Raw genomic sequence first — 24,140 nt, 5'->3', positions numbered from 1 at the left:
CTTCTGTCCATAGCAACCAATGCAAACCCTTGTCCTATTTACTCAACGCAGGTTAGAGGATGAATAATAAAGGGAACTGGTACTTGAAAAATTGCTTTTATTTTTATTTTTTTTTTATTTCTCGAATCTGTCACCCTTCAGTTAACCCTCTCAAATTTTTTTTTAGGATGACCAGCAGATTGTCCAGCTAATGTCACCCTGCCAGATTTATGCCTCGTACACACGCATCGATAGTTGGCCGTGAATTTTCGGCCAACGTCCGATCGGCCGATTTTCTGCTTGTTAGTATGATGCTTTCGACAACCGACTCCGACTTTTCGGCCGAAAAAAATCTGGTGTGCATCCTATAAAATTTTTGTTGGCCGTCAACATAACGGCCGATTTTCCGTCAGTCAGTACAGATTTCGACAGACAAAAATCTGAGCAAGACTACTCAGAGAAGAAAAAACACACGAAAAGTAAACCAGCACATGACATCACTTCTGAAGTTGGTTTTTGTTGGCCGAGAAAATTCGTGCGCAGTCTAGAGCACATTTCATCCAACACAACAACACTGGACAAAAGACGGCCGATCGGTCGGCCGATAATCGTTGCGTGTGTATGAGGCATAAGGATATCGTGTACTGGGATAGACCACATTAAACCATTACAGAAGCTCACAACTTTTTGCCTGGTATGCCGGTCACATGGTGCAGCTTAGCGTTTCTATGAATTGTGTCATGACAGATGGTGGCCACTAAATGAGAACATCCCTGTACTGTTGTCTGCTTCACATTATCATAAATCATAGGAGGACAGAACAACACTTGAGGAATGTTTCCTAAAGTCCAATGACCTTTTCATTATTGTTATACAATAAAATATTACGATGTCCACACCCGCAACAAAAATCCATCATCTGAAGAAAAAAAAAATAAAGATTGACTTTGTTAGATAAAAACCCTGCTAAAAATTGATTTTCTTGTTCCTTGGGTTGGGCACAGATGTATACAACAGTCACCAATGGGCAGAAAGAGATAGACTGGTTCTCCTTCAAAGAAAAAATATTTCTCTATCGTTCATTGATAGACGCAGCTCCATAGTCTTCTTAACCATTGGGTTATGCTGCCCCCTTCAGGAGTACGACACTAGGCAGGAAAAGTCTTTACCACGCCTATGGGGCAGTCCCTGGGGGTATACACCCACTCACTCTGCTATAGGCATTCAGTTTTTTTCTGCCTTGTTCAGGAGTAAGGACCTAGTTCCCTGCTGGAATTTCGGTCCTAGCATGTTTATGTGAAAAGGGAACCCTGTGTCTAAATTTAATTTTTTTTAGCTAGTTATGTTCCTGAGAGAACTACAGTCAACAGCCGGACTGGGCGTTGGACTGAATATACTAGATCCTTATAGTCTCCCAGTCTGGCCAGCGAGCGTGTGCAGGTCGAAGCTCCGCACTAGGCCTTGCCAGGACATAGCCCCACTGGACAAGGGCTGGCCCGCAAATGAAACACCTTGCCGCGGCGCACGCGACCTGGTTTGTCTTGAGTCGCAGCGTACCCCTTGGCCGTTAGCACCCCCACCCCGGGTGGAGAGGTGGTCAGTCCAGAGTGGCACCCACCTGAATATCGTTGGTATGGTGAGTAGTAGGGATAGACCGATTATCGGCAAGGCCGATAATCACTTTCCCCGATATATCGGTATCGGCTCCCGGATCTGGCCGATATTGCGGATATTTTTGTGATGTCATTCTGCCTACTTAGGCCGCCTCCCTTGCCTTGGACAGCCACGTCTGGAGTCGGGACTAGTCTCGCGGGAGTGGATCACAGCCATACACCCACCTACAGCAGCCCGGAGCCAGCCACCCACATCAACAGGCCCTGCACCAGCCAGCCATCCACCACAGGATGACAGCAAGCCAGCCATTAAGCACTCAACAAAAATTAACATTTTCAGTACCAGATTTGTGTCAAAAATTGTCTTTTATTTTTCAAAAATTTAAATGTACAAAATATCGGCTGATACCAATGCGTTGTGACCAAAATATCAGTATTGGTATCGGCCCTGAAAAAACCATATCGGTCTATCCCTAGTGAGTAGTGTCCCCCCATATCTCTTGTGGTCTCGGGGTGGACGTGGGCCCATCCTTGGGAAAGTTGGACCCTCAGGATACCCCCATCCCCCCACTTGTATGTGGGGTCCCTAGGGAACATCGACCATCCAAGGCTCCCCCTTAGGCCATCCTCCCCACTATTTCATAGGGGGTCCCTACCTTAGCCGGGTACAGTGCAGGGGCTGTAGCAGCCAATGTGGACCCTCGTGGGGGGCGCACCGATGCTGCTGATCGCGTGATCCGCTGGGGAGGGGAGGGTTAATCCTGGTGGGTGGGGGTTCCTGCCAAGGCCCCCTATACCTGATGATTGCTGGATCCCTCAGGGGATCCTGTAGACCACATGGTGTGCCGTGGATGCCACCACTTTCCAGTAGATCAGCAGTATTAGGCTCGGCAGCCATCTTTTAGTAGTTTCCCATTGCAATGCATTGGGCAGCCATTTTGTTGTTGCCTCCCAATTGAAATGCATTGGGCGGGCATTTTCTCATAGTCCGAGAACACTGTACTGCAGTCAGTGGCAGGGCTTTAACTCTAGTGCTGACCCAGGTACTTCCTCTTCCTGTGAAGATAATTTTTCAGGATCAGACTTCAGGCCAGCTCTGCTTTCCCTGATATTGGGAGGTGGTGAGTCGATTAGGGTCCCTGTAGGTCGCTCTCCCACTCTGCTATATTGCAGTTTAGTGTGCTGGGACTTGTAGTACCACTGGTGCAGCGGTGTGGGACCATTGTCTGCAGTATTCTTAAAGTGACAGTCCACTGTCCCCGGGATAACATGCAGTCCCAGGAACAAGTTTCACCTACTGATCCCCTCCTTGGTGTTGCGGGGACCTCCGGGTTACAACCCTTGTCTGCCTTAACGGCTGTTTTGGAAGCCCTGGTGTCAAAAAAATAATTTGGTCCTAAAAAAGAGGACTAGTAAAACGCGCCCACTGCTCTCATCTGCATCATCTGTATCCTCCAATTTCTGAGGCTGATATGGCCACTACGGACGCGAGTCACCCTGAGGGATCTGCGTCATTGCACTCTGATGGCGAGGATGAAATATCCTCATCTGCAGCCTCGCTGGAAAACGCTCTGGCGAAGGCACTTAGTGCCAGTGCGGGAAACTCTAAAAATGGCGGATGACGCAGGTGTCCATTGGCACACGCAAAACCCAGAAGTCGAGCAAGGTTTTCCCTTGTCCGGAACTTTTTGACAATTGTCACTGAACAGTGGGGGCGCCTTAAACACATGTTAGTGGTGCCGAAGCGCTTTAAGAGGCGCTACCCCTTTGCGGACGCTGTAGTCAATAAATGGACCATTCCACCGAAGGTGGACCATCCGGTCTCCAGACTAAACAAATCTACTATTATGGTCCCGGTGGAGCAGTGTTCGGTCTTTAAAGACCCTGTTGATCGTAGGATTGAGACTCTGTCCCGCCACTTACATGAGATGACGGGTTCAATACTTAGACCGGTCTTTGCTATCACTCTGGTGTCCCAGACCATATCGGAATGGGCAAAGTTACTAAAAAGTGATTTGGAAGCATAACTGCTTCCCCCGGGCCTTGCAGAGCTAACTGACCAAATGGTTCAAGCCTTAATATTTATATGTGATGTGTCTTTAGATGGGGGGCCTCCCTTGCAGCTAGAATTTCCGTAGTAGGGGTGACCATTAGGCGCATGGTGTGGCTAAAGAGCTAGTTTGCGGACCAGGCTTCTAAAATGTCTGTCAGATCTCCCCTCTTCAGGGGACCTCCTATTTGGTTTGCTCGTTGGATGAACTTAGCAAAGGGCTTACAAGTGGGAAGAGTACTCTTCTTCCTTAATCCGCTAAGGGCATGTCTCCGCGGCACAGGCGGGGCCCTTATTTTTCAGCCCACAGGCAGCCCTTTTTGCCTCCGGCATGCAGGAAAAAGGATCTAAAGCCATTTAGATCATCTGGGGGTTCCAAGAAGACGTGGTTGGGTAAGCCGAGAGCAGGCCCCTCCAGATCTGCAGACAAGTCCCCTTCTGCATGAAGGGGTGCCCCACCCGTAACTGGGCTGGGGGGACACTGTTTCTTTCTGGAACCATGGACCGCCTTGATTCAGGACAAATGGGTCCATAAAGTCATCTGATCAGGTTACAAGATTGAATTCAGGTCTCGACCGTCGGACAGATTATTTCCATCCAATCTACGCCTATCCCCAGATCGGCTAAGGGATCTACAAAAGGCGGTACAAGATCTGCTGTCAGAAGGGGCGATTGTGCCAGTTCCCCGCTTTCAGTGGTTCTTTTCATACCTGTTCACTATTCCCAGGAAAGCAGGCAAAGTGCGTCCAATACTGGACCTCAAGGCTCTAAACCGCTTTGTGCGGGTACAGAAGTTTTGAATGGAGTCCATTCGCACGATAGTGGCGTCCCTACACCAAGGGGACTTTTTGGCCTCCATCAATATCAAGGACGCGTATCTACACATCCCTATTTACGCTTGACACTAGCATTTTCTTCGCTTTTCTGTAGGAGAGGAGCCTTATCAATTTGTGGCGTAACCCTTTGGTCTCTCCTCCACCCCCCAGGGACTTGAAGTGATGGCTCCGTTATTGGTATTACTGCGACGGCAGGGGATTGCGGTACTGGGGTACCTGGTACCATCTCCTCTTAAGAGCAGACTTCTATTCAGTCCTGTTGGGCGACTTGTCAATGACTGTATGGACTCTGCAAGTTAGAAGAAAAATCTGCTCTGGTCCCATCTTCCATTTTGGATTATATGGGACTGACTCTGGACTTGGCCTCTGCAAGGGTGTTTCTCCCTCTGGAAAAGCTGCAAAAGTTGCAGAGGGGAATTTGCTTGCTGTTATCTAGCAATCTGTCCTCTCTGCGGACTTGCATGCGAGCGCTAGGCCTGATTGTGTCTACCTTTTGAGGCGGTTCCGTTTAGCTCAGTTCCACACAAGACCTCTGCAAAGAGAAATTCTTGTCAAGTGGAACAAAAATCCAAAATCTTTGGACAATCTAATTGTGCGGAGTCAAAACACAAGAATTGCTCTACTGTGGTCGCTCTGTTCCTTGGCTCTGCGTCAGGAACTCAGAGCGATAAAACTTTGCTTAAGACACTGGACAAATCGTCTACAAGGAAGTCCAGTTCGGATTCAATCAGACAATGCCAGGGCAGTGGCTTGCGTCAATCATCAAGGGGGCACCAAGAGTGTCCCAAAGGCCCCGGAGGTGGCTGAGATCCTAAAATGGGCAGAAAACATTGTTCCAGCCCTCTTGGCCGTGCATATCCCCAGAGTGGAAAATTGGCAGGCGGATTACTTGAGTAAGGTGTTGGATCAGGGGGAATGGTCCCTTCACCTGGAGGTGTTTCACCTGCTGTGTGTCCAGTGGGGGACACCCGATTCAACAAGAAGGTACAGAGGTTTGTGGCCAGGTCTTGGGATCCTCTGGCCGACGCCACAGATGCACTGGTGGCTCCTTAAGGGTCAGTATCGGCTGATCGGTTTTAACAGCAAGAAGCACATGGAAGGGTGAAGCATGTCAAACATCAACAAAGAAATTCCTAGCTCAATTTGCTAGCCTGCAACAAACCGAATTGTCCTGTCTAACAGCTCATGTTAAAAACAGAGGTTTAGTTTGCACACATTCGCAAATATATGTGTAAGCTGCAGAGGCCGTGTCATAGTACCTCCATTATCTGCAGTCCTAACTCAAAAAATTTTGAGAGCCTCCATAGTAGGAGCACAAATATAATAATGTGTGTAATACTTTTAAAGTTGGGATCCACCCAGATGGCTGGACCGGCAGTTGGTTCAGCCACAGAGATGCTGAACCAGCCGCTCCACAGCCTGGCGCTCCAGTGAGCACTGGAGGGGTGGAGCAGAGAGCCAGTGACTGACCTTCACCAGCTCTCTGCTTACTGAATAGAGAACAGAGATCAGCGGTGTTTGATCACTCAGTTCTCAGGTCTTAGAAGCGGCAAGGGACCGATGCTGCATCCACCTAGGTGTGTGGGTGTGTGTGGTTTCTTCTTTTTTTTTTTTTTAAGAATCCAAACTTCTTTTTAATGAGTGTTATAGTATCCCATATAGACAGATTTCACACAGTTCTTAAGATGTGCTGTGAGAAGATCTATATATGAAGTTTGTGCTGTGCAATGTCATTGTGCTCTGCTTGAAATACCACCATCAACATTTAAACATCCAAGACACGGAATGTGGTTACGTTGGGTTTGTTTCCTGTGTACAGTATGTTGTCTCCACTATCTGCATTTCCTCATCAAATTAAGCCTGGTTGTGATTCTGTACTGTGACAATTGATTGTTTTTTGCTTTTATTCTCTAGGAGTGAGTGGCCGGTTCTTCGTTACAAAACTTCCATCAATTTTCCAGTAAGTTGACAAGTTAAATATTAAAAGGAAAACCATGTTTACAGTATTTTCTCTAAATTTCCTTGTTTGAATTTGTTTAACTGTTACCTGCTATTAAAATGCAGATCCCTGCTTAAAGTGGGAGTATACCATTTTTTTGGCACGTGTACCTACAGGTAAGCCTATAATAATAAGGCTTTACAGTTAAGCCTATAATAATAAGGCTTACCTGTAGGTACAATAAATATCTCATAAACATGCACCGTTTGGGAGATATTCACTCTGCATGCAGCCAGTGACTTCACCGATACATACGCTCTGAAGGCACGGTATACCCAATGCCGTCCTTTCAGAGCTCTGTGGCCTGGTCTATGACTTCCACGCTCATGCTCGGGAGTGACATCATCTCGGTGCTGCCAATTAGACGGCCAGAGGACGCGAACCCGGAAGCAAGAACAGGCGAAGATGGAAGCCCCTGTCAGCAGTGACCACTTGGCCCAGGAGGGGGGCGATGCATACTAGCACATTAAGCCTTTTACCTTACACAAAAAAAAAAAAATCGGTGCAGTTTACTTCTGCTTTAAGGCTTGGTTCACATCTGAGATTTTCCTTGCAGTCACATTTACTCGTGCACAGTAGCCCATTCATTTGAATGCTGTACACACTGAAAACTCAAGGAAAAGGTCCCTGTACCTTTTCAGAAAAATAGGTTGCAGGGAAACTGCATAGTACGGTTCCCAGTGCATTGGGGTGCCATTAAGATTACTAAATGGCATTGCGTTTTCAGTGCGGGACATCCCGGACTTATGTCCTAGCTTAAAAGAGAAGTATGGCCGAAGGTTTTTTTTTTTTTTGTAAAAAATTGTAACCGCGCTATGTATAACTACACGATCATTCAATGAAAGAAGTGCTCCCTAATAATTCATCATAAGTGATATAAAAACAATTGGTAAAATGAATTAAAGCGGTAGTATACCGCTTTTTGCCACATTTAACTACAAGTAAGCCTAGAATAAGGCTTACCTGTAGGTACAATTAATATCTCCTAAACCGGCACGGTTTAGGAGATATTTGCACTGCATGCAGCCGCTCAGACGACCTTCAGCTTTCCTTGCCGGGAGCTTGCCGGAAAATGACTCCCGCGCGCATGACGTCATTGCGGCTCCGGCCAATCACAGCGCCGGAGCCGCCGAACCCGGAAGAGACGCCGAGGCATCATGTCAGCTCCCACAGCGGTGTCCAGGGGTCCGTGTCGGGGCTTCGTTCTAAGGTAAGTAATTCATAATGAGCTAGTATGCAATGCATACTAGCTCATTATGCCTTTTGTCTTGCAGGGTTTTTTTTTTTTATTTTTTTTTTTTTAAAGTATACAACAGCTTTTAAAAAAAAAAAAAAATCTAGAAAAAAAAATATACAGTGCCTTGAAAAAGTATTCCTTCCCCTTGAGTTTCCATGTTTTTTTGTCATGTTACAACCAAAAACGTAAATGTATTTTATTGGGATTTTATGTGATTGGCCAACACAAAGTGGCACATTATTGTGAAGTGGAAGGAAAATTATAAATGGTTCAACAATTTTTAAAAATATCGGAAAAGTGGCGTGCATTTGTATTCAGCCCCCTTTTACTCTGATACTCCCCAACTAAAATCTAGTGGAACCTGTTGCCTTCAGACGTCACCTAATTATGTGTTATTTAATCTCAATATAAATACAGCTGTTCTGTGAAGCCTTCAGAAGTTTGTCAGAGAACCTTAGTGAACAAACAGCATGATGAAGGCCAAGGAACACAGCAGACAGGTCAGGGATAAAGTTTAGAGAAGTTTAAAATGGGGTTGAGTTTAAAAAAAAAAAAAAGAAAACAAAAATCCTAAGCTTTGAACATCTCACAGAGCACTGTTCAATCCATCATCCAAAGATGGAAGGAGTTTGGCATAACTGCAACCCTACCAAGACATGGCCGTCCACCTAAACTGACAGGCCGGGCAAGGAGAGCATTCATCAGAGAAGCAGCCAAGAGGCTCATGGGAACTCTGGAGGAACTGCAGAGATCTACAGCTCAGGTGGGAGAATCTGTCCACAGGACAACTATTAGTCGTGCGCTCCACAAATCTGCCTTTTATGGAAGAGTGAGAAGAAGAAAGCCATTGTTGAAAGAAAGCCATCAGAAGTCCGGTTTTAAGTTTGCGAGAAGCCATGTGTGGGACACAGCAAACATGTGGAAGAAGGTGCTCTGCTCAGATGAGACCAAAAATAAACTTTTGGCCTAAAAACAAAATGCTATGTGTGGGGGAAAACTAACACTGCACATCACCCTGAACACACCATCCCCGCCGTGGAACATGGTGGTGGCAGCATCATGTTGTGGGGATGATTTTCTTCAGCAGGGACAGGGAAGCTGGTCAGAGTTGATAGGAAGGTGGATGGAGCCAAATACAGGGCAATCTTAGAGGAAAACCTGTTAGTCTGCAAAAGACTTGAGACTGGGGCAGAGGTTCACCTTCCAGTAGGACAACGACCCTAAACATACAGCCAGAGCTACAATGAAATGGTTTAGATCAAAGCATAATTATGTTTTAGAATGGCCCAGTCTAAGTCCAGACCTAAATCCAATTGAGAATCTGTGGCAACACTTGAAAATTGCTGTTCACAGACGCTCTCCATCCAATCTGACAGAGCTTGAGATATTTTCAAAGAAGAATGGGCAAAAATGTCACTCTCTAGATGTGCAAAGCCGGTAGAGACATCCCCAAAATCACTTGCATCTGTGATTGCAGGAAAAGGGGGTTCTATAAAGTATTGACCCAGGGGGGTGAATACAAATGCAGCCACACTTTTTTCACAGATTTATTTGTACAAAAATTTTGAAAACCATTTATCATTTCACAATCCTATGCCACTGTGTGTTGGTCTATCATATAAAATCCCAATATTTTAAATTTTTGGTTGTAACATGACAAAATGTGGAAAAGTTAAAGGGGTATGAATACTTTTTTCAAGGCTCTGTAAATGGCACAACAAATTAAAATAACATATAAAGTGCACGTGCATTTCTTACAACAGGTGAATCCACCGGTGCTATGAATGCCAAAGAAAGTTTCCAAAAGGTGCTGCCCAAATCCTTTGGTGATCACCACTTGACCTCTCCCCGAGCACACAAAGTTCTCACCAACTGGGAAATGAATCATCCAAAGTCCAAAAACAATCACACTGTCCTCTTATCTGTTCCCAATGAAAAGTCAGTTGTCATAATGTTATGGCTAATCGGTGCACCTTTTTACTGACCACTTTGGGCCTAATAGAAATACACTTTTTTCTTCCATGTCTTTTTTAAACCTATTTTGTCCTGATTTTTAGTGTCAAAGATGGAACGTTCCGATGTTATCATGGCTCCCGAATGGTTGAAGATCTCCACACCTTTATCGCAGAGGACAAATGGAATATGATAGAGCCAGTTGCAGGATGGAAGTCTCCTTCTTCTGTTTTGTAAGCCCCGAATATCCTTGTTTTAATGATCTGTAATGAACTCATGGGGTATTTTGTTGACGCAGTTTTGAATTAAGAAACCGTTGGACAAACAATGGTTTGCTCTTTAACCACTTAGAGCCGGTTCACACTGAGGCGACACGACTTCAGGGGGCGACCTGTGAAGTCGCGTGCACCGATGTGCACCGCGACTTGCAGGGACTTCACATAATGGAAGTCTATGCAAGTCGCTCCGAGGTCGCCCCAAAGTAGTACAGGACCCTTTTTCTAAGTCGGAGCGACTTGTGTCGCTCCTATTAGAACGGGTCCTGTACTACTCAATGGACCGCGACTTGTCAGGCTGACAAGTCGCTGGACAAGTCGCGGCAGTGTGAATGGGCTCTTAAAGACCAGGCCTATTTTTTTTTGCTAGAAAATTACTTGGAACGTTTTATTTATATATATATATAATAAAAATTGCGTTTGAAAGACTGCTACGCAAATACTGTCTGACATAATATATTCCAGTGACTGCCATTTTATTCTTCAGTCTCTCTGCAAAAAAAAAAAGATTATTTATATAATATATATATATATATATATATATATATATATATGTGTATGTGTGTGTGTGTGTGTGTGTGTGTGTGTGTGTGTGTATATATATATATATATATATATATATATATATATATATATATATATATATATATATATATATATATATATATATATATATATATATATATATATATATATATATATATATATATATATATATATATAATTTTTTTTTTTTTTTTTTTTTTTTTAAAAAATACACTTCACTGAATTTAAAAAGAAAAAGAACTAAACAGCTAAGGTAGCACTTTTGTGAAAGATGATGTTATGCTGAGTGGATACCTAACATGTTACGCTTTAACCACTTTACCACCGGAGGATTTTGCTGTCTTATGTCTGGGTCACTTTTTGCGATTCGGCACTGTGCGAATTTAACTGACAATTGCGCTGTCATGCGACGCCATACCCAAACAAAATTTTTTTCCCCACAAACAGAGCTTTCTTTTGGTGGTATTTGATCACCTGTGCGATTTTTACTTTTTGCGCTATAAACAAAAAAAGAGCGTACATTTTGAAAAAATAACATTTTTTCACATTTTTTTTATATGAAATCCCCCCCAAAAAATGTAAAAATCAAATTTGTTTTTTAAATTTTTGGCCAATTTGTTTTCTGCTACCTATGTTTTTGGTAAAAAAAAATCACAAGCGTATTTTGATTGGTTTGCGCAAGTTATTGCGTTTACTAACTATGGGAAAGATTTCTGTCATTTTTGGTGGGTTTTTTTTTTTTTTTTCGGGACTGTGACATTGCGGCGGACAGATTCGGACCCTTGACTGACATTTTTGACACTTTTGGGGTACCAGTGACATTACTACAGTAATCAGTGCTATACATATGCACTGTTACTGTAAAAATGACACTGGCAGGGAAGGGGTTAATTTTATTGGAGAGGGAGGGGTTAATGTATGCCTGGTGCTTACTGACGTGTGGGGGGAGGTAACTGAGTGACACAGGGACAGATCGCATGTTCAGCTATGCTGAACCCTGCAATCTGTCACTGTCTGTCACTTAGGAGATCCGCCCGCTTTGTTTACACAAGTGGGCGGATCTCCAAACTCGATTCCCCGATGATCGGGGAAGAGTGGCGGTGATCACCATCGCTCCTCCCCTGGCCCGACTCCCACTGTGACTGAATGCAGCGGGAGCGAGCCTCCGGCGGCGTGCGTAGGTCTACGTCGCTGGACGGAATCGAGCCACTGTGCCGCAGTACAGTCCCAGTGACTGGTCGGCAAGTGGTTAAAATTGCACGCAGTCGTGGAATGGCAACAAACTACGGTACTTCCATACCATCTCCATAGGCGATCCTTTTAAAAAAATGTAACGGTTACCAGTTTAGAGTAAACGAGGAGGTCTTTTGCTAGAATTATTGCTCTCGCTCGAGCGATCGCGGCAATACCTTACATATGTTTTGAACACTGTTTACATTTGTGGGCGCGACTTGCGTATACGTTTACTCTGGCACGCGGGGAGAAGGGCACTTTAATTTTTTTTTTTTTTTTTTTTTAACACTGTCCCTTTTTAAAAAAACAAAATATGATCACTTTTATTGCTGTCACAAAGAATGTACACATCCCTTGTGACAATAGGCAGTGACCGGTAACCCCAAACCCCTCCTCTGCACTTCACAGTATTCAAAACGTCAAGATCACCTTTTTTTTTTTTTTTTTTTTTTTTTTTAATATTGTGGATTTTTTTTAAATCCGCGCCATTGGCTGCCGAGTAAACCATTAGTGACGTCACTTCCAGGTTACTTCATCCGAGACCCAATCGAAACCGATTCTGGCTTTGTTCAGGTCTCCTGCCAGTCGGCAAGCGTGTCGGCTGGTCACTTAGGTCTCCCGGTGGGCTCTAAGAAAAAACCGTACGGGGGTGATGCCTGCAGCTAGAGGCATCGCCTCGCTACAACCACTTCCTCAAAAGGAGGTACAGGTACATGATTTTGCAGGAAGTGATTAATGCATCAAAGGCCTCTTTCACACTGGCAGAGTCCGTCTGCTCAGCAGGGAATCTCTCTGCTGATCCCCCGCTGAACTGAACTGCCGCTATGATTGTTCTTATGGTGAAGGGAATCGCTGAATGTTATCTGAATGATGCCTGCAGCCACACCCATCATTCAGAAATCCCCACTCAAAGTCCACTATGTCATATGATGTCCTTGGGCGGGAAGTGGCTAATTTTGAACAGACAAGGGGAAGGATTGCTTTCTAATTACTGATATTTTAGCTGATGTCTTGGCTTTCCATGCCTTTTTGCACCTCCCTTTCTTCATGTGTTCAGTACTTTGTCCCTGTGGCTTTCCATTTTTATTACAGATAACCTAATTTCTGAACTTATTTGTTTTGGGTTCTTTGTATGTATGGATTGAATGTGTTAGTGCCGGGTCACATTTGTGCGATGCGGGAAGGCTGCAAATTCGCAGCCTGTTCCCGCATCGCAAACGCACATCTAACAGTACACACTGCCATATGCGACAGTGGCAGTTTTAGGCATGGGCGAACGGGGCGGCATTTTTTCATGACACGTGGGGGGCGGCATGACAGTGTTCCCCAACCCCCGGGCCACGGACCGGTACCGGTCCGTGGATCAAATGGTACCGGGCCGCTGGAGGAACTTTGAATAATTTCACTGTGGCAGCCGAGCCGAGGCGCAGAGCATTGCTCCCCCCTGAGCCTGACCCATTGTGTGACAATAGCGAATGAAAATTCGCTATTGTCACAATGATCCTCCTCCTGGCCAATCAGGGAGCGGGTCCTCCCGCTTCCTGATTGGCCGAAAGGCAAACCCCCATGCCATTGGCCGAGGAGGAGGCGCCGCGGGAGGACTGAGGAGACGCGGGGAATCCGGGGACTGAACTGAAGAGAAGTGAGGTAAGTGCACGGACGGGTCTCGCGGGGGGAACGCTGGTGCTCTGCATTGAAAGGTGGCACACGTGACGCTGGCATCTCTACATTGAAAGGGGGCAATGCTTTGGCACTTTGCATTTATTGGGGGCAATGCTGTGGCACTCTGCATTTATTGGGGGCAATGCTGTGGCACTCTGCATTTATTGGGGGCAATTCTGTGGCACTCTGCATTTATTGGGGGCAATGCTTTGGCACTTTGCATTTATTGGGGGCAATGCTGTGGCACTCTGCATTTATTGGGGGCAATGCTGTGGCACTCTGCATTTATTGGGGGCAATGCTGTGGCACTCTGCATTTATTGGGGGCAATGCTGTGGCACTCTGCATTTATTGGGGGCAATGCTGTGGCACTCTGCATTTATTGGGGGCAATTCTGTGGCACTCTGCATTTATTGGGGGCAATGCTTTGGCACTTTGCATTTATTGGGGGCAATGCTGTGGCACTCTGCATTTATTGGGGGCAATGCTGTGGCACTCTGCATTTATTGGGGGCAATGCTGTGGCACTCTGCATTTATTGGGGGCAATGCTGTGGCACTCTGCATTTATTGGGGGCAATGCAGGGGGTGTCAATTAAATGTTAACGACACCCCCAGTTTGATCGCATATCGCAGTGCCATCTGACAGTTTGCACAGGATCGGATCGCACAAGTGTGAACCACTGTGCGATCCGATCCTGATGCGGCTGAAAAAAAGGGTCCTGTGCGTCTTTTGTGCGGGTGCAGTGCGAATTTAGCCATACAAAGTGTATGGCTGAATTCGCACCGCACATCCAATCGCATGTAATGAAGGAGCAGTGCGCTCCGATATTACATGCGATCGCCGCACACGCTATAGTGTGAACCGGCACTTACCGACATGGTGAACATTTCATGTCGACACCTTTAGAAATATATTTACCTAGCAAAATGGTGACATGTTCCATATCTATTTTACCCTCTGTATTTCACTTTAAAAGGATCGGCGAAGCAGGTATTATTATGGTTTCCTTGTGAGGGTACAATTTTCATTGTGTAACGTGGCTGCCAGGGGGGGTCTTGTCAGCTATCAGTATACAGACATTTTTAAAATTTTGAGCCAGTGCTCTGCCTTGTCCCGAGATATCACTGTGATTTCAGTCTTCAGGACGCCCTGTTAGATTTCTTTTTGATGATTTTGTTAAAAAGGAAATAAAAAGCTGCCAGAAATAAAGGCAGGAAATGCCCCGGAGAGCAGTCAGTGCCAACCGCTTCCGCTTTCATGCAATGCTACCGAGATATTTCCTTAATTCTCTTATCACATCCTCTATTATTGCATACACTATATTACCAAAAGTATTGGGACGCCTGCCTTTACACACACATGAACTGTAATGGCATCCCAGTCTTAGTCCGTAGGGTTCAATATTGAGTTGGCCCACCCTTTGCAGCTATAACAGCTTCAACTCTTCTTGGAAGGCTGTCCACAAGGTTTAGGAGTGTGTCTATGGGAATGTTTGACTATTCTTTCAGAAGCGCATTTGTGAGGTCAGGCACTGGTGTTGGACGAGAAGGCCTGGCTTGCAGTCTCCGCTCTAATTCATCATAAAGGTGTTTGTATTGGGTTGAGGTCAGGACTGCAGGCCAGTTAAGTTCCTTCAACCCAAACTCGCTCATTCATGTCTTTATTGACCTTGTTATTGCTCCCTATTATAGGAAGAAATGTCTCCTCATCATTGGGAGAAATAGCTCCTCATCATTGGTATCATTGGGAGGAATAGCCCCCCGTCATTGGGAGGAATGGCGCCCCATGGTATCATTGTAAATAATAGTTTACAATGCCATCCACAACTCTGCCCCCAGCTACATCACAAACATGATCTCAAAATATCAACCAAGCTGCTCTCTTCGGTCCTCCCAAGACCCCCTGCCTTCTAGCTCCCTTGTCACCTCTTCCCATGCTTGCCTCCAGGATTTCTCCAGATCTTCTCCCATTCTTTGGAACTCTCTACCCCAATCTGTCCGACTGTCCCCTAATCTATCCATCTTTAGACGATCCCTGAAAACCCTTCTCTTTAAAGAAGCCTACCCGGCTACTAACTAATAACGCCGTTTCACTTTCTACATCAGCTCATCCCCCACAGCTATTACCTTTTGTATCAATTGACCCTCCCTTTTTAGATTGTAAGCTCTAACGAGCAGGGCCCTCTGATTCCTCTTGTTCCAAATTGTATTGTAACTGTAATGTCTGCCTTCATTTTGTTAAGCGCTGCGCAAACTGTTGGTGCTATATAAATCCTGTATAATAATAATAAATAATCATTGGGAGGAATGGGGCCCCATGGTATCATTGGGAGGAATGGCGCCCCATGGTATCATTGGGAGGAATGGCGCCCCATGGTATCATTGGGAGGAATGGCGCCCCATGGTATCATTGGGAGGAATGGCGCCCCATGGTATCATTGGGAGGAATGGCGCCCCATGGTATCATTGGGAGGAATGGCGCCCCATGGTACCATTGGGAGGAATGGCGCCCCATGGTATCATTGGGCGGAATGGCGCCCCATGGTATCATTGGGCGGAATGGCGCCCCATGGTATCATTGGGCGGAATGGCGCCCCATGGTATCATTGGGAGGAATGGCGCCCCATGGTATCATTGGGAGGAATGGCGCCCCATGGTATCATTGGGAGGAATGGCGCCCCATGGTATCATTGGGAGGAATGGCGCCCCATGGTATCATTGGGAGGAATGGCGCCCAATGGTATCATTGGGATACCCCCACCCTCACCCACACACACATTGCTGTTGGCTACTGAGGTAGCCAGAAATAGTGATGGACTAATAGGAATGTGTTGGGGGTGGGGTTTAGTTGCAAGCTCTGACATTACCCAGAAGTGTCAGAATGAAAGCCTTCAGCCTGACAGTCCAGCTAGCATTAGTTAGAAAGAGGTCAACTGCAAAAGTATCCCTTGCCTTAGGATCTTCAGCCCTGTTTGCGTTCCCACCAACACCAAACAACTCTTACTGGTTATCTACTCTGAGTAAACCCCCATTGTGGCCATCAGTACTTGGATATACCTCGCAAAACCTCCTAATTATCTGGGGATGGACAGCTTTATTAACCGATACATAAGATTACGGGCAATCTATGACAAGACACACGATTGTTAGGAATAATAGTTATGCTCCCCAAGCATGGTTTACCCCATTTTCGCCTTCCACCTACTAGCCTATAGGGCTAGGAAGATCTGACCATGCCTATGGTCATGCAACCCTTCTCTATCTCCCTCTTTTTCTCTCCTTAAGTTTTGGGCTAGTACAACTGCAATATTGTGAACTGTTTTAGGCACTACATCGGATCTGCACAGAGCACTGTGATGCCTTGGGACCTCCCTTCAACAATGTTGACCTTCATAGTGCTCTCTGTACTGATTTTATTAAATTCAGGTTTTACTGACTGGCAACGTGGCCTCTTATTATTTCATGATGGGCACCATTTGTCACATACTCTAGTTTTTGTGGGATGGTTTCAGTAGACCTAAGGTAGGTAGGATACAGAACGCTAACGCTAAAAACAAGAGCAAGGCAGCCAGGTGTAAAGTTAAATGCTGGGATTGAATTGTGAGGCACCCAGCATGTGGCTGGCGTTTTTTCTATTGAAATAAATTGGGGGCGTTTTTGCAAAGGGGATGCATTTTTGCATTGAGGTCGGCGGGGACGTGTTTTTGCATTGAGGTCAATGGGACGAAGCATACCATTATCGGCACCTTTGATTTCTATCATCAAGATGCTGATGACTCTATTTTCAGCCGATTTAATTTTTGGTGCATCTCTGCTTTTTAATAGTGAATTTGCAATGACTGACAATTGATCTGCTACTTCTTTAGCTTGTCCCAGTTTTTTTTTTTTTGTCTGATCCCCAGGCAAGATAGGGAGGGAGGTTATATTTGTAAATCCTAAGTAATGATTGTGTTTTGCATTACTCTGAATGATGCTGAATTCTGTTTACTTTCAGGATGGCTGGAATGGCGGGACTTTTTCATCTATCTGGATGGATCCGGGTAAGAAATGCAACCAGATACCCGTGTAATGTGTTTTCTTTATTAGTACCAATTAGGGATGCACCGAAATTTCGGCCACCGAAATTATCGGCTGAAAATGAGCCTCTCTCATTTCGGCCGATAATGGGTTAACAGTGCCGAAAATAAAATATGGCCGCCGTGGGGAAGGAGGAGGGCGCAGCGCAGGGCAGGTTTTAAAAGTCCCGCCTCTGGCCGGCCGTCCGCCTCTCAGTGACGTCCCTACTACAATCTGTGCATTATGAATGGACATACCAGGTCGGGGGGCGGGGCGAGCGGCCGCTATAGATAGTACTATGTGATCCTTCCTGGCAGCTCAGCACGTCTATGTGTGAATGAGAACAGAACTGAGCTGACACCGGGCGGGGGGGCGGGGGTAGCGGCCGCTATTAGCTGTGACTATGTGAGAGCTTCTCTTCACTGACAGGCATGTATCTCCGCTGACAAGGAAGAGAAGCTCTCACATAGTTACAGCTAATAGCGGCCGCTCCGCCCGCCCCCCCGCCCAGTGTCAGCTCAGTTCTGTTCTCATTCACACATAGACGTGCTGAGCGGGCAGGGAAGGATCACATTAGTTCTCTCTATAGCGGCCGCTCGCCCCGCCCTCCCGCCTGGTATGTCCATTCATAATGCACAGATTGTAGTAGGGACGTCATTGAGAGGCGGTGCCGCCGGCCAGAGGCGGGACTTTTGAATGCAGGACACCCGAGGAGGAGGACGCTGAGGCAGTGGGAGTGGGGGGAGATGGGGGGAGCTGAGGCAGCTTACCAATGATATTAGTATTATGCAGCATGAGGGATTTATGTATTGTCACTGCAGGTCACTCATCTATTAGTGACCGACCAGGCAGGTAATTAACCCCTTTGTGCTGCATTAGTGCAACCAGTATCAGTGTTAATTAACACTGGTTGCACTGATACTGGTTGCACTAATGCAGCACAAAGGGGTTAATTACCTGCCTGGTCGGTCACTAATAAATGAGTGACCAGCAGTGACAATACATTAACCCCTCATGCTGCATAATACTAATACCATTGGTAATTAAATTAACCTATTGCCAACCCATCACAGTACATATACTGTGACAGGGTGGCAGCGACAGGTGTACGTCGCTGCCTGTTTTTGGTGTATGCCCCTGTTCTATCCATTTTAAAAAAAAATTTTGGGGAAAAAGTCATTTTCGGTTTCGGTTTTCGGCCAAGGGCATCCTGCATTTTCGGTTTCGGTCCAAAATTTTCATTTCGGTGCATCCCTAGTACCAATTGATAGTAGAACTAAATCCTAAACTAATTCGAAGGACTCGTTCACACGGATGTTTCCAATATACAGTACATCCACAGAACATGCAGGATCTTGCTGCCAGAAAGATTCTGCCTTTTTTCTGTATGCGTTTTAATGTTTGTGCAACGTTCGCATGTGTACAATGTTCGGTGTACAGGGACTGTATTGGTGGCCACCACTGATAGAACAGCAATGCCTATGCTGTTGATTACACATGGTCAGGGCCATCTTTAATATTGATTGGACCCTGGGCAAACATTTTCTTGCCCCCCCCCCAATGCAATTTCGCTTTCCACCTTCTCTGAGACAATAAACAGCAGCTAGACTCAAAATCAGTTTACTTAATCAGATCAGGCAGCAATTGGTATCATTACTGCTCGCTGACTGACTGCTAGAGGTTACAGCACACACTATGGCTCACTGTTTATTTGCTCGAGGTTACAGCACATGACTACTGCTTGTTGATTGGTTTCTAGAGATTACTGTACAATAACACTGCTCACTGATTGGTTGCTAGAGGTTACTGAACATCCTTACCACTCACTAATTGGTTACTAGAGGTTACTGCATATTATTACTGCTCACTAATTGGTTACTAGAGGTTACTGCATATTATTACTGCTCACTAATTGGTTGCTAGAGGTTACTGCACATCCTTACCGATAATAATTGGTTGCAAGAGGTTAGTGCACATCATTAATGCCCACTGATTGGTTTCTTTGTGCACACCATGGACTGGGGAGATTAGGGGACCCGCCATCAGTAGATAGAAAACTCCTAGGGATACTAGGACTCCTGGGATCAGTGGCATTGCTGGGGAAAGGGGGTGATCAGTGGCAATGCTGAGGGGTAGATGGGATCAGTGGCAGTGGTGGAGGGATGGGTTTAGTCAGGAGGCAGTACACTGTGGCAAATTTTGAATCATGTAGAGCAAAGCAGGAAATCTTTGGCAAGTATATAGTGGGGGATTCTACACTGACCACCAATGTGAGAGGTAATTTGCACTGACCACAATGCAATGGGTGATTTTACGCCCCCCACCAATATAAAGAGGGATTTCTACACTGACACCAATGTAATAGGAGCATTTTTACCAAACACCAATGTAAGGGGGAATATACAATGACCTCCATGTAAGCGGGAGTTTACACTGACAACCATTGTTGAAGAGATTTGTACTGACCACCAATGTAATGGCAATTCTGCACTTACCACCCCTGTAAAGGGAAATGTACACTGGTCACCAATGTAATGAAGAAGTTACACTGACAACCAAAGTAAGGGGGACATTTACACTGACCACTAGTGTGAATGAAAGGATTTTTCACCAAGCCCAATGTAATGAGAAGATTTACACTGACCACCAATGTAACTGAGACATTTAGCCTGCATTCACGTTTCTTGTGTCAGGAAAACATGCAAAATTGCTTTCCTGACACCACAGAAATGTGCTGCCCTTCACCTGGTACACAGCAGTGGCATTCATTGTTAATGACGCCTTCACGCATCTGCTGAGATGTGCGTATTTACAGCCACCAAAATTCAGGGTGCTGTGCCACCATAGTGTTTTGAAAAAAGGTTCCCCCTCCAATTTGCTTACCTTTGCACAACAGGCTGATGGTAGGCTTAATGACCTCATTTGTTGGCAGGACTTTCAAGCATGCCCTTTTACCTCCCCAGTGGGCAGCATTCAACAGAAGTGAAGGTGGATATGACCTCAGGGTGTCATGATATACATATGAATGCAGCCTCTACTTACATATGAATGCAGCTGGTCGGTGACTATTTACATATTAATGCCACACAATTGCATATCATTGCAGGTTATTTACAGGTAAACACAGGGTCTGCAGGTGAGTCATCTGTACATGGCAATAGGGCAGAGCTGGGCAGCTATGGGACTAAAACTTTAAGGGAATTTAAACAGGGATAGTTGTCAAGTATGAGGCATTCCCTTTGGGCCCCACAACAATGATGGGGCCCAGGGCAGCTGCCCATTTTGCCCTGCCTTAAAGATGGCCCTGCACATGGTCAGTCTGAATGACTCATTGATGCGCCAGCAGTCCATGTGCTTCAGAATGACCTCTGACAATCATTCATGAATCGCAAAACAACCACTCTTGTTAGCGCTACTGATAGAAGCCCTCAGGGGTGCAAATCCACGAGCGAACTCCAAATAGGCTCCTCTTCTTTACTTTTGTCCATACAAAGAGGATGTTGCCACTGCTTCTTCACATTGCGCACTAGTTCAGCCTTGCTGAATGTTAGAGACCTTGCGCTCCGCCACCTTCCGTTTTGAGGATGTCCCACAGATCCTCAATAGGGTTTAGGTCTGGAGACATGCTTGGCCAGTCCATCACCTTTACCCTCAGCTTCTTTAGCAAGGCAGTGGTCATCTTGGAGGTGTGTTTGGGGTCGTTATCATGCTGGAATCCTGCGCTGCGGCCCAGGCTCCAAGGGGAGGGGGGGGGGGATCATGTTCTGCTTCAGTATGGCACAGTACATGTTGGCATTCATGGTTCCCTTAATGAACTGTAGCTCCCCAGTACCGGCAGCACTCATGCAGCCACAGACCATGACACTCCCACCACCATGCTTGACTGTAGGCAAGACACACTTGTCTTTGCACTCCTCGCCTGGTTGCTACCACACACTCTTGACACCATCTGAACAAATAGGTTTATCTTGGTCTCATCAGACCACAGGATATGATTCCAGTAATCCATGTCCTTAGTCTGCTTGTCTTCACCAAACTGTATCCGGGCTTTCTTGTTCATCATCTTTAGAAGAGGCTTCCTTCTGGGACGAAAGCCGTGCAGACCAATTTGATGCAGTGTCAGGCTGACTCCCCCACCACTTCAACCTCTAACAGCAATGCTGGCAGCACTCGTACGTGTATTTCCCAAATACAACCTCTGAATGTGACGCTGAGTACGTGCACTCAACTACTTTGGTCGACCATGGCGAGGCCTTTTCTGAGTGGAACCTGTCTTGTTAAACCGTTGTATGGTCTTGGCCACTGTGCTGCAGCTCAGTTTCAGCTTCTTGGCAATCTCTTTTTCTCTATCGTTCATTGACGGACGGAGTTCTCTCTGATTCATATCAGTAGGGTAATAATGCCCTCTACAGGAGTAGGACACTAGACAGAAAAAAGTTCTGGCTATGCCTATGGGCAGTCCCGGAGGGTACACCCTCTCTCTTCCTGCATAGGATGCCTGTTTTAATCTGCCTAGTCAGGAGTAAGGACCTGGTTCCTTGCTGGGATCTTTGGTCCTGGCATAGAAGTAATTTTTTTTTATGTAGATTTTTTTTTTAGCTAGTCTTTTTTTCTCTGGACCATTTTACTGTGAGATTTTCTAGCAATTATGCCGGGCTGGGCGACAGACTGGACCCCCATATCCAGTGGGGGCGCGCGCAGGCCTTAGCTTTGCGATGGGTCGCCCCCGCGACATGGCTCCGCGAGTTAAACGACTCGCCAGGATGCACACGACAGGGTCTAGGCTGATGTCGCAACGTTCCTATTTGGCTGACAGCCCCCCTACTCCTGTCATGAGATGGCGCCCACCTGTGTTCCCGGTATGGTGAGTAAAGGCCCCCCTCCCTGGTGGATTTTGAGGTGGACGCGGGCCCACTCTCTGGGATGGTTGGACCCTCACACTCCTGGGTTCCCTCTGTCCTGTTGTGACCCCCCCCTCCTCCCTGCTACATGGGGGACTGTTTTTGGGCCTACCTAAGGCGGGTGTCTAGTGTGCAGGCCGCATGGGGGGCCGGGGGAGTGCGATGTCCGCGGCGCTGGGGGAGGATCTCTATCGGTTTGTGGCGTTGCCCTTGGGTCTTGCTTATGCTACTAGGGTCTTCACAAAGGTGTGGCTCCGGTCCTGGCACTGTTGCGGCAGCAGGGTGTATCGGCCTGGGGTTTCTGGCCGATCTGCTTCTCCGTGTGGAGTCTCCTACGGTGCTGACAAATGGATTTGGAAGTCACCACGAGAACTCTGGAGGAGTTCAGGTGGGTTCTGAACGTTCAGAAGTCATCCGTGGTCCCTTCCATGAGACTGCACTATCTGGGCCTGACTTTGGACTCTCCTTCAGTCAGGGTGTTTTCTCCCTCCGGGGAAAAGACTCTTGGAACTTCAGACTACGGTTCATGTCCCGCACATTGTCGTCCCTTCGAACCTGTATGCCAGTTCTGGGACTGATATTGCTGTCTTTCGAGATGGTCCCTTTCGCTCAATCCCCCTCAGGGATCCCCCAGAAGGCGATCCTTCTTGAATGGGACTAGAATCCAAACTCTCTGGACTTTAGGATCCGGCTGAGCTGGCTGACCAGGGAGTCTTGAGCTGGAATCCTCCCTCCCCTTTTTCCTGAACACTTATCACCGCGGATGCAAGCCTGTCTGGGTGGGAAGGAGTCCTCGGCAGGTTCTCTGCTTCGGGAGTATGGTCCCTGGAGGATTCAGGTTACCGATCAATGTTCTGGGGCTGAGAGCTTTGCCTGGTTCACTGGATCGGGCACGTTCAATCGACTACGCCACGACCGTGGCTTATGTCATTCACCAATTGGGCACCAAGGGTGTCCTTGCGGCCTGGGATGTGTCAATTCTCCATAGGCAGTGCGCATTGTTCCAGCTCTTCAGCTGTTCCCTTTTCAGGTGTGGAATCCTTGGCAGGCGTATTGCCTCAGTCGACAGGCCTTGAATGCAGGGGAATGGTCTCTTCATCCGGAGGTGTTTCTGCAGTTGTGCCTTCGTTCGGGGCACTCCAGATGTGGACCTGTTGGCGTCTCATCCAACATGATTGTGCTGCGGTTTGTTGTCCGCTCCCGAGACCTTCTGGCGGGTGCAATGGTGGCACCATGGGTTTTGTCATGGGCAAGAACATTAGCTAAGTTCAACTTGAACGATGCCGTGGAGTTTAGCATGGTCACCTGCGCATGGCTGCCGCTGGCATGGTCGTGTGTACGTGCTCACGGATGGGCAAAGGTCAGTCTCAGCTGTGGTCTGCCTTTCCTCCTCCCAAGTTGCTGCCAATAATTTTTCGCAGGATTGAGGCGGAAGGGATTCTGGTCTTTCTTGTGGCTCCGGCAGACGTGCCTCGCCGAGCTTGGTACGCCGGCCTGGTCAGGTTGGCCGCAGACGCTCCTTGGAGAATTCCCCTCAGGGAGGAGTTATTGTCTCCAGGGCCAATCTCCCGTCTGACTTTGCGGTCGCTGACTTTGCCAACTTGGCTGTTGAATGCCATGGGCTGAAGGATGGGGGTTTGGCTGCTTCAGTGATTCCCACCCTGCTTGAAGCGTGGGAAGTGACTTCTAGGGGGATTTTTGTTCACCTTTTGTTCATCATACGAGACAGTCGTCGTATATTGCGTGGGCTCCCCCTCGCTCTTACTCTGATCTTGGCTTCCTTCAATGGGGAGTTGATCA

General features: G+C 46.7%; 1 protein-coding gene across 1 annotated transcript in view; it reads left to right on the top strand.

Moving 5' to 3' along the window:
- Positions 1-24,140, top strand: part of TMX4 (thioredoxin related transmembrane protein 4) — a gene marked incomplete at its 3' end in the record, with an annotated part of 111,710 nt that overhangs the window by 45,888 nt on the left and 41,682 nt on the right. Inside the window, exons 3-5 of the mRNA XM_082250618.1 lie at positions 6,393-6,438; positions 9,772-9,900; positions 17,378-17,423. Of these exons, the coding sequence (XP_082106744.1) occupies positions 6,393-6,438; positions 9,772-9,900; positions 17,378-17,423 (221 nt within the window). The remainder of the gene's footprint in view (positions 1-6,392; positions 6,439-9,771; positions 9,901-17,377; positions 17,424-24,140) is intronic.

The sequence above is a fragment of the Pelophylax lessonae genome (assembly GCF_965119305.1).
Source record: "Pelophylax lessonae genome assembly, chromosome: 3".
Lineage (NCBI taxonomy): Eukaryota > Metazoa > Chordata > Amphibia > Anura > Ranidae > Pelophylax > Pelophylax lessonae.
Note: the sequence above shows the minus strand (reverse complement) of the source record. Positions and strands in the feature narration are given on the sequence as shown.